At 35.1% G+C, this 9328-nt stretch overlaps 1 protein-coding gene across 1 annotated transcript in view; it reads left to right on the top strand.

Moving 5' to 3' along the window:
• The window catches only part of ROCK2 (Rho associated coiled-coil containing protein kinase 2), a 163605-nt gene extending 155337 nt beyond the window's left edge, over window positions 1-8268 (top strand). The window contains exon 33 of the mRNA XM_003787398.3: window positions 7296-8268. Within this exon, the coding sequence (XP_003787446.1) occupies window positions 7296-7299 (4 nt within the window). The 3' untranslated portion in view covers window positions 7300-8268. The remainder of the gene's footprint in view (window positions 1-7295) is intronic.
• Window positions 8269-9328: the final 1060 nt, after the last annotated feature.

Raw genomic sequence — 9328 nt, 5'->3', positions numbered from 1 at the left:
CCGGGCTGGGGATTCGAACCCACCACCTTAGGTGTACGTGGCTGGTGCCTTAGCCGGTTGAGCTATAGGCGCCGAGCCATTAACTATTTTTTTTGATTGAAACTTCAGAGGGGCAGTTTGTTTAGATTGACAACTATATGTAGTAACACCACCAATCATTTGATAATATATTTTCTTTTGTGCTATTTTAGAAGTTAATGACTTCTCTGTGTATCATAACATATAAAATTAGTGTATGAGGCATGCATCTCATCTGTTTTCATGTTCACTAACTTAACACTTTACCTGCTCCCTGCCCAAAATCAGCATTCTGATGTATTTACTTTTGATTTTTGTCCTTTTTTTTTTTTACTTCTGGCCCTGTCCTTTGAATCATTCTTTATTGATTTTTTAAAAATTTTGTCATAGCGTCAATAAGTAATAAGGATTTCTTTCTCTCACAACTGTGCACGTAGGTAAAACAATATCAAGATTGACTGTAAAATGTATAGGGTACCTTTTGTGAAAATTTTTTTATTTAGTATATCCTTTGAAATCCTAAAGAGCACATTTTAAGTATTATTTGTATTTTGTTGTGCCACTGTAACATTATTTCCATTTTTTTAAAAAATTTGAGTCTTCATTGCTTCATTAACTCATAAAATTGTATTTCTGTCTCTTACATGAACCAACAACCTACAGTTTGCACTCCATTTTGAATGTCCCATTTTAAGAGTTATGTGCACAAATTAGAGAGTATAAAGAACAGAATAACTAGGCTGGGCAGGATGGTTTACTCTGGGAAGCCAACGCAGGTGGATTGCTTGAACTCAGGAGTTGGAGACCAGCCTGAGCAAGAATGAGACCCCCATCTCTACTAAAATTAGAAAAACTACCTGGGTGTGGTGGCAAGTGCCTGTCATCTCAGCTACTCAGGAAGCTGAGGCAAGAGGATCACTTGAGCCTAAGAGTTTGAGATTGCTGTGAGCTGTGACACCATGACACTCTACCCAGGGTTACAGTGAAACTCTGTCTCAAAAAAAAGAATAACTGAGCGACAGCGGGTCATTTGAAAGTATTATATATATATAATCAAGTGAAGAAGCTAAGGAAATATTGCCTTCTGAAGAAATTATTTGAGAGTATGAAAGATCAATAACCAAACATTTAAAGAACCTTTCCTTGGAAGAGGTATTGGAACAAGAATCAATTAGAAAGGCAAGTTTTTGATCACATTGTGTGCTGGTGTTGTAAAGAGACATCGAACTTTAGACTGGATGGCCTTTAACTCTCTAATCACTCCATCAACTGGTAACATAATCCTGAATACAAATGGGCGTAGAGCTGTTGAGCATCATTCATGAAAACACAAGGACAAAATTTCTGATGTACATCAGCAATGACTTAATACCTAGTTCTTCTATTGAATTTATTTAATATTAACCTTAGCACTAAGTCAATTTAGTTTTAATTGAACTAATTTACATAGTATCCTTCTTAAAACAAACATCTGGCTTTGTTAAATACGTCACATCTGTATATTTATATGCACAGTAAAATATATACCCACAGACACCGCAGATCACGTTTTGGTAAGTTTTCCTTAGTATCTTTTACTGGTAACAACTACACTATTCCATGTTTCCTTTGGCTTCTGTGATATTACGATTCTGAGTCTCCTCTCCATAGCTCTTCCCTTTTCCAATAGCAGTGAAATGCTTTAAAGTAATGGATAAATGTTAGCCTTTATTTCTACAGAAAATAATATTATTCTAATTTATTTATCCTCAGAACCACCCCATGAGGTAGCTGTTAACACTCCATTTAATAGATGAAGAAACTACAGTACAAAAAGATTGTGTGCCCCAAATCACACAGCTAATGCATGGCAAAGCCACGGATTTTTAGGTCCAGATAGTCTAATTCCAAAGCCTAAACTTTTAACCATAATACTCTAGTGCCTCATAGAGATCTGAGTAGAATTTAACCAACAATTTATAAAGCATACTATGTAGAAATTCTATTCTAAAGGAATGTTTTCTTGGTAGTTTTGAATTAAAATGCTATGGTAGAAAAGGAAATTTATGACTAACATACTAATTTTTCATGACGACAATTTGGGAAGGTCCTAACTTATTTCAGTGCAAGACACAAATTATCAGTCTGGCTAGAGGGCATTTCTCTTTTTTTATTTTTCTTTTAAAGATCTTTTTTAAAAATGCAATACATAAGTCGTACAGAAAAGTATAAAACAAATGCAACAAATGCTTATTTATCAAGTTTTAAGAAATCATGCCATCATTTAAGGGTGAGTATAGCTGTTGTGTCATTATTATCTTTGTTCTTTTCCATTTCTAAATAATAGAAAATTAATAGACTAATTATTTGGGGAAAGTAATTAAGTTATATACAACTTTAAATGTGAAAAATAAATCCATTAATGAAGCAGAAGAAAATAGGTGAACATGAACATGTATTGCTCTTGGAATGGAGAAGCACTTCCAGAGAATAAAACAGAAAAAGAAAACAAAGTCAAAGAGTATTTACCTCAAAATTAAAGCCTATTTGCATTATTGTATACAGCTATCATTTAATAAAAAAAAAATTAAAGCCTTATAAATTTTTAAAACGCCATATATTTATAATATATATGAGAAAGATGGGTTAGTATCATTGTATATAAAGAGTGCTTCTAAATCATTATTAAGAAAAAGAAGATTACCTCATCCCAATATAAAATTAGTGAGGAACACACAAGTATTATTATAGAAGTAGCTATTAAATGTAAAAAGCTTACCAACCTGATTACAGCAGTTGCCCGATATCTCATGGGCAATACATTCCAAGACTCCCCCTGGATGTCTGAAACCACAGGTGGTACCAAACCCATGGGCTATGTTTTTTTTTCAGTCTGATGACCAAGACCACTAGTAAGTGACTAACAGGCAGGTGGCCATCTACAGCGTGGATATGATGGCCAAAAGGATGATTCACATCTCAAGCAAGACAACATGAGATTTCATGATGCTATTCAGAATGGAATGCAATTTAAAACTGAAGAAATGTTATTTTAGAAATTTGGCATTTAATATTTTCAGACCATGATTCACCACTAGTAACTGAAACCACAGAAAGTGAAAACATGTATAAGGAAGGACTACTATATTAGGGAAATTAAAATTACATTAAAACTATAACATAAAACCATGTTCACCTGCCACCCTGGCAAAGGTTAAGCAACTCAGTATTGGCAAGATACAGAAAGGACACCCTCCTGGACTGCTGTTAGAACTCATATTAAATGGGCCCTTTCTGAAGGAGATTTTGACAAGTTCCCCAGTGTTGGGCGTCCAGCAGACCCCAACCTGGGGCAATGGTCAGCAAGGGAAAAGGCACTGGGGAAGTCACAAAACTTACACTAAACTTAGTGCATAAAACCAGAAGCCTGTAAGGACATACACTGTTTCCTGTGCCTGGTGGCAACATTGAAAACAATGTAGCACCTGTCCTGCTTCCAGAATCTTTTCATTGGGTACATAACAGACTATTCTGTGCAAGGATGCACAGCAGTCCGTAGTCAAGGTTAAGAATGAGAGGGGAGAATCAGCCCCCAGGAAGGTTGGGTAAGGGATAAACAGGGACATAGGGTAAGGGAACATCTGAAGAGGCCAAATGATGGTGCAAACAGGAGAGAGATGGGCTTCTCTAGCCTAAGCTACTGGTTGATGGTCTCAGCTGCCTGCACTGCTGATTTCCCCATGCAGGGATAGTCATGTAGACGTTCTGGCTGGGCACCTTCAGACTCCTTTCTTCTCGATTAGGAGTACAGGGATGGCCCACCTTGAGGCTTCACCCTGGCTTTTGAAAGGCACGTGGTATCTCGACATTCCCACATCATAGGCCTGCAGCATGTCCCTGTTGACTAATAAATGGATAAGACAGACAAGCAGACAGATTCAATTGTTTATAATATACATGGACACAAACAGAATGTTGAGAAATAAAGGGTAGAGAACATTACCTGAGCACATTAAGAAAGGTTTCAAAAGCAGAAAGATTGATAATCTTATAGGCAAATTGGGTGATTTTAGGCAAATGTCATGCGCAGAGGTACTAAGTACGAATTACACGTTTGTGATTTTGTGTTGGATTGGGAGAAGATGACATAACAGTGGAGAAAATACTTCAAATCTGACTGAAAAGAAATGTGTGTACCATGCTAAGGAGTTTTGATTTTGTTATGGAAGTAAAAGTCTTTCAATTAGAGATTAGGTTCAGACTTGAGCTCCTAAACCGAGTACTCACAGTGAAAAAGGAAAGAAACCTGGATTCAGAAAGATTTCTTAAGTCAAAATAACTAGAATTAGGTGACTGATTGGAAGGGGATGAGGAAGAGGTTTTAAGGGAAGTGTGCCCGGCATTGTCCTAAAATTTAAAGGGTTTTGGAAGGATATGCAATGCCCATTTGTACTAGGCAGCCAGAGCTAGGGCTTGGACACCCAGGAAGGCCCGTGGGTCTTAGTCTCCCAGGTAGGAAAGCTAAAACCATAACTAAAAGTTCCTTTATATTCAAGCCTAGAACAATGAATGGATATTATGCTGTAATATGTATTAAGTGAATAATTATATCTCAATTCGTGTGTTTTCTCAAATACTGTTTCATGTTCTGCACATATGAAAAAGAGTAATTTGAGTTGGTTTCTTCATTTGGAAACTAGGGTTATTATCCATCAATTCACTCTGGTCAAGTGTTTCTCAAAGTTAACCAGCTGCATCAGAAATCACCTCAGGTTTTTAATTTAAAAATGCAAATATTTGTACCCCCAAAATGCATCAATGTACATAGTTACCATTCAATAAAAAAAATGCAAATATTTGAACCCCTTTTGTTAGTCTAATTGTCAAAATCTCTTGGGATGAGACCTGGCGTATAAATCATATACAGTAAAGTTGAAGAACTCACCTTGTGCTAGGTGAGTTCTGTAGCACAAGTTGATTCATGAACAACCATAGTTAAAAATGATGAAAAGGGGCGGCACCTGTGGCTCAGTGAGTAGGGTGCCAACCCATATACTGAAGGTGGTGGGTTTGAACCCGGCCTCGGCCAAACTGCAACCAAAAAAAAAGAAAAGAGCTGAGTGTTGTGGTGGGGGCCAGTAGTCCCAGGTACTTGGGAGGCTGAGGCAGGAGAATCACCTAAACCCAAGAGCTGGAGGTTGCCGTGAGTTGTGATGCCACAGCACTCTATCGAGGGTGATATAGTGAGACTCTGTCTTTAAAAAAGAAAAGAAGATGAAAAGTCACTCCTGTTTTCTAAAACAAAGATAATTGCAATACTGCAGTTCAGAATATTGGATTGGAAAGAAAAGACCACCACTATAACCCAGCTAGCTCTAAGTCCAGTTTATTTGGCTGAGCTAAGTTGCTGGTTCTACTTGTTTACCTGTGGCTTGTCCATAGTTTTTCATATGTAGAGCATAGCTGTTGGTGACTCATTGAGCAGGTCCTGCTGGAATTAAAAAAGCTGTGTTCCTATTATTTTACTCCCTTTTATACTATAGCTGATAGTATAATGGAAAAATGTGAGCTGATAATCTAACCACTTTTGTGAAGGAAATGTTAAGCGTGGAGCTTTAGTAGTTCTTAAGTCAAACTGGGCATCAGGGTGTAGGGTAATGAGGGGAAGCACATTATGTCTTATATCTGATTTCTGTCTTCAGTTCTCTGGTATTCTGGAAAGTGTATCTGGCCGACGTGATCACATGGATTACATATAAAGGGAAAGATTTCCCTGTTTGCCTCCACTGAATTTTAATCGTGTTGCTGTTAAATGAAGGGAAAGTTAAAATGTTTCCAGCATATTCACAGTACGATTTCTAGGTCATAACATTAAGCTGCAATTCCTAAACAATGTTGAGTGTAAATTTCCAAACCTCCTATTACAGATTGCTTGATTTGGCATTTAAAGACTGGGATTGGTCATTTGATGATGTTGATGGTGGTGATGATGATGACGATGTTTTTGATTTCTGAAGAAATAAATGGGGTAAATGAAAAAAAGTGAAAAATGAGTTATTACAGTACTTCGATGTACCGCATGTGGTTTGCACTTGGGCTTTCATTATTTCTGACTAGTTCTGAAATTTTATAAAGTTAATAATATACAGTTAAAAATTAGTTTTCAGACAAGTTTCTAACTGAAATTTCCATGTTAAGTATAGAAATGAAATGCTATGTTCAGATTCTTTATTGGCTATAAATTTCCAATATAGTTGGAATTAAAATTTTTTATTTTAGGAATTAAACATGTAGAAACCACAAATGGAGTTAATTCTGGTACTTTGAATGCATTTCAAAGAAGTCCTAATCAGAGGAGAAGTAAAATTCAGTGTTTCAAGTTCCTGTGACTCCTAGTTTGTGAACATAGCATGGGATTTCTCTCTTTCTCCATCTCTCTCTCTTTTCCTCCTCTTTCCTTTGTTCCAACTTGTAAGAATTGAAACTATACAGACTTTCAAATTCTAATAAGTGCTGTGAAATAGCTGTTTCTGATTTGGCTTGTTTGTGTGTGTATGATGCTCTGAAATGTTTGCTTTGTGAGAATTCCATGTTACTCTTGCTGAAGAATGTTAATGGTATGCTGTGAAAGTTCTTGTGCTTTTAGAAATGTGCAGTAGTCAGTTAATGGTGTTTGTAAGAGATGTGTGCAGAAGTTGAGCCCCATGACTCAAACCTTATACATAGAATGGATTTAAAAGAAGTAATGTGTCTTAATCTAAGTAAGCATGCTGCAGAACAGAAGCCATGTATTGGGATCTGTTTGTAACCTGGTTAACATATTATCTTTGCTTATATTTACAGAACAACTTATCTGTTCCTATTTTATAGATAAGAAAAATGTGGCTGAGTATCAAATAGCCAACTGGAACCTAGTTCATAAATAAGTCCACACTGCTCTTTCAGCTGTGTAAAGCAGTTACCAGTTAAATCTTAAATCAAACTTATATCAAGGAATTATTCTGTGGCATATTGTTTTAAGTATAAGAGCTTATTAACTGTATTAAAACTTGTGTATTTGTAGCCAATATAGAACTTTCAAAGTCCATAGTTACATTGAGAAGGAATAGAATTGCATGCACCTAAAAATAAGAAAAGCCGTGAAATGGGTGTGCTTGTGCATGATTTAGGGGTACAAATGGAATAGTTGGGAGACAGTATAGTTTAATGTGAACGAAATGCCTTTTCAAGGAATTTAACAGTCTCTTAAATTATTTCATTGTTATCGATCAACTGACTTTTTTTTCTTTTCTTTCTAGCTAACTGCCTTCTATGAAAGCAATCAAGGTGATTATATTCTTCCAGTTAAAACAAGACTGAAATATGATGGCCCAAAACTTAGTAAAAAGCTATTTTTTTCCTGAGAGACTGATAAATACATACATATATGTTCCTTTTTTGTCTGTAATATAAATAACAAATTTTGGAGCAATTTTCTGGGCTCCTTTGAAGCAACAAATTGAACCAACTATGATTGGTTAATAGAGTAAGGATGTCGTGTGCAACTCTTCAACTTTGTTCCATAAAGCTCTCTTGGCAGTCACTCACACTACATTGCACAAAAGGATCGAGAAGAGTTAAACTTTAAAGAAATCATCTTTTTAGCTTCAATAGTGAGATTTCACCAGCACAATTACCAGAAGAATCTGGGAATGGATTCCACTACAGTGATATTGACTGCATATTTCAGAAGTGACCATTATACTGTGTGTGTGTGTGTGTATATATATATGTATGAACATATATATATATATATATATATATATAGTACTGTAATACTGCAAGAGGGTTTTTTAAACTTCCCATTTTATTTTTTATATACATTAATCAGATATCATTACCTAATGCATTTGCAACTATGCACTTGTATAAAGCCATAACGTTGGAGTTTATATCACTTGTCCATGTGTACATGATGGAAGCTGCATGTTCATGTTTGAACAGTTACTATAACAAGTTTGAAGTTAATTTTATCAGTTTCCTAATGCTTCATGATAGGCAACTTTACCCATTTTGAATGCCTTAATTTAATTTTTTCCCAAAGTCTCAGCCCTTTTCTGTAGAAAAAAAAAAAAAGTGTTTACCAGCTCTTAGGACGCAAACCTGCTTTGTGGAAGAAAAATAGTGCACTATTTTTACAAATAATAGTTATATCAATGTCAGCTTATTTTGATTGTTTAACAAAATTACTTCAAAGTATTGGTCATAGAAACCATAATGGATAGTATTGGAACTAATATATCTTTGATGTGTATCTATTATTATCCAACCTTTTTTTACAGATCTCAGTATTAATCTGTGACTACAAAATGTTTGTTTTCCTTTTATTTCTGGTAAAACATTTGTGATTATTTTTACATTCACACTCAAGATTCAAAAATTATCTCAAATACAAAGAAAATTAAGACATGCTGTAGATATATTTTATATATTTAAATGTGTTCCTCAAACACACAATTGTGTATGGCAATATTTAAGTATCGGGTTGAGAAAAAACTGATAACTGGGAAGGTTAGAGGCCTCAAAGGCACTTGATTTGATTTCTGTTTTTTTAAATGCTGTTAAAGTTTAGGCAGGACCATTCCTGTGATACTTCTCATGATCACAGATAAGTGTATATTTTACACCACCATAGTATGCAGCAATGGTAAGCATCAAGTTAAAAAAAAAAAGTTTTTTTATCAGTCTCTCTTCGTATACATCCACAGAATTTGGTATGATACTGAAACACATCATCTAATATTTCAATGAAGGAAGTGGATGTAATTTTCCTTGATTCCCTCTGGGGTCAGTGTAGAGATATTTAAAGAGTTAGATCCCCATTATAGATACTATTGTGGAAATTGAAGAGTAGCCATTGCTACTGATGTGCTGAAACTGAATATTGTTATTCGTACATTCTCCAGCCTGCACTCTGATGCTGTCTGGGCTAGAACTAGATGTGCATGCCGTTTCCCTTGCAGGTATGCTGTGCAGCTCTGGTTTTGGGGGGACAGCTTTTTTTTTTTTAAGTAAAATTAAAAAATGAAAAATATATAAAATTTATATAGAATAAATATTTCCATTCATTAGAGTTGTTAAAAGGAGACTGAATTAATATTTTATATAAAGATTTTGTTACAATATGGGAGGTTCTATCCTATTCTGAATTGGAGAGTATATATATATATATATTTTTAATAAACTTTATTAAGGTGAATAATTTCAAGTTTACATGAGTAACTGCAATATGAGTGAAAAAGGCAAAAGTTTAAATTTTGAATGCTGTATATATTAGAGAATTTGGAGAGTC

The sequence above is a fragment of the Otolemur garnettii genome, unplaced genomic scaffold, assembly GCF_000181295.1.
Source record: "Otolemur garnettii isolate 467f Iridium unplaced genomic scaffold, OtoGar3 scaffold00022, whole genome shotgun sequence".
In the NCBI taxonomy this organism is placed as follows: Eukaryota; Metazoa; Chordata; class Mammalia; order Primates; family Galagidae; genus Otolemur; species Otolemur garnettii.
This window is presented reverse-complemented; position numbering and strand designations above follow the sequence as displayed.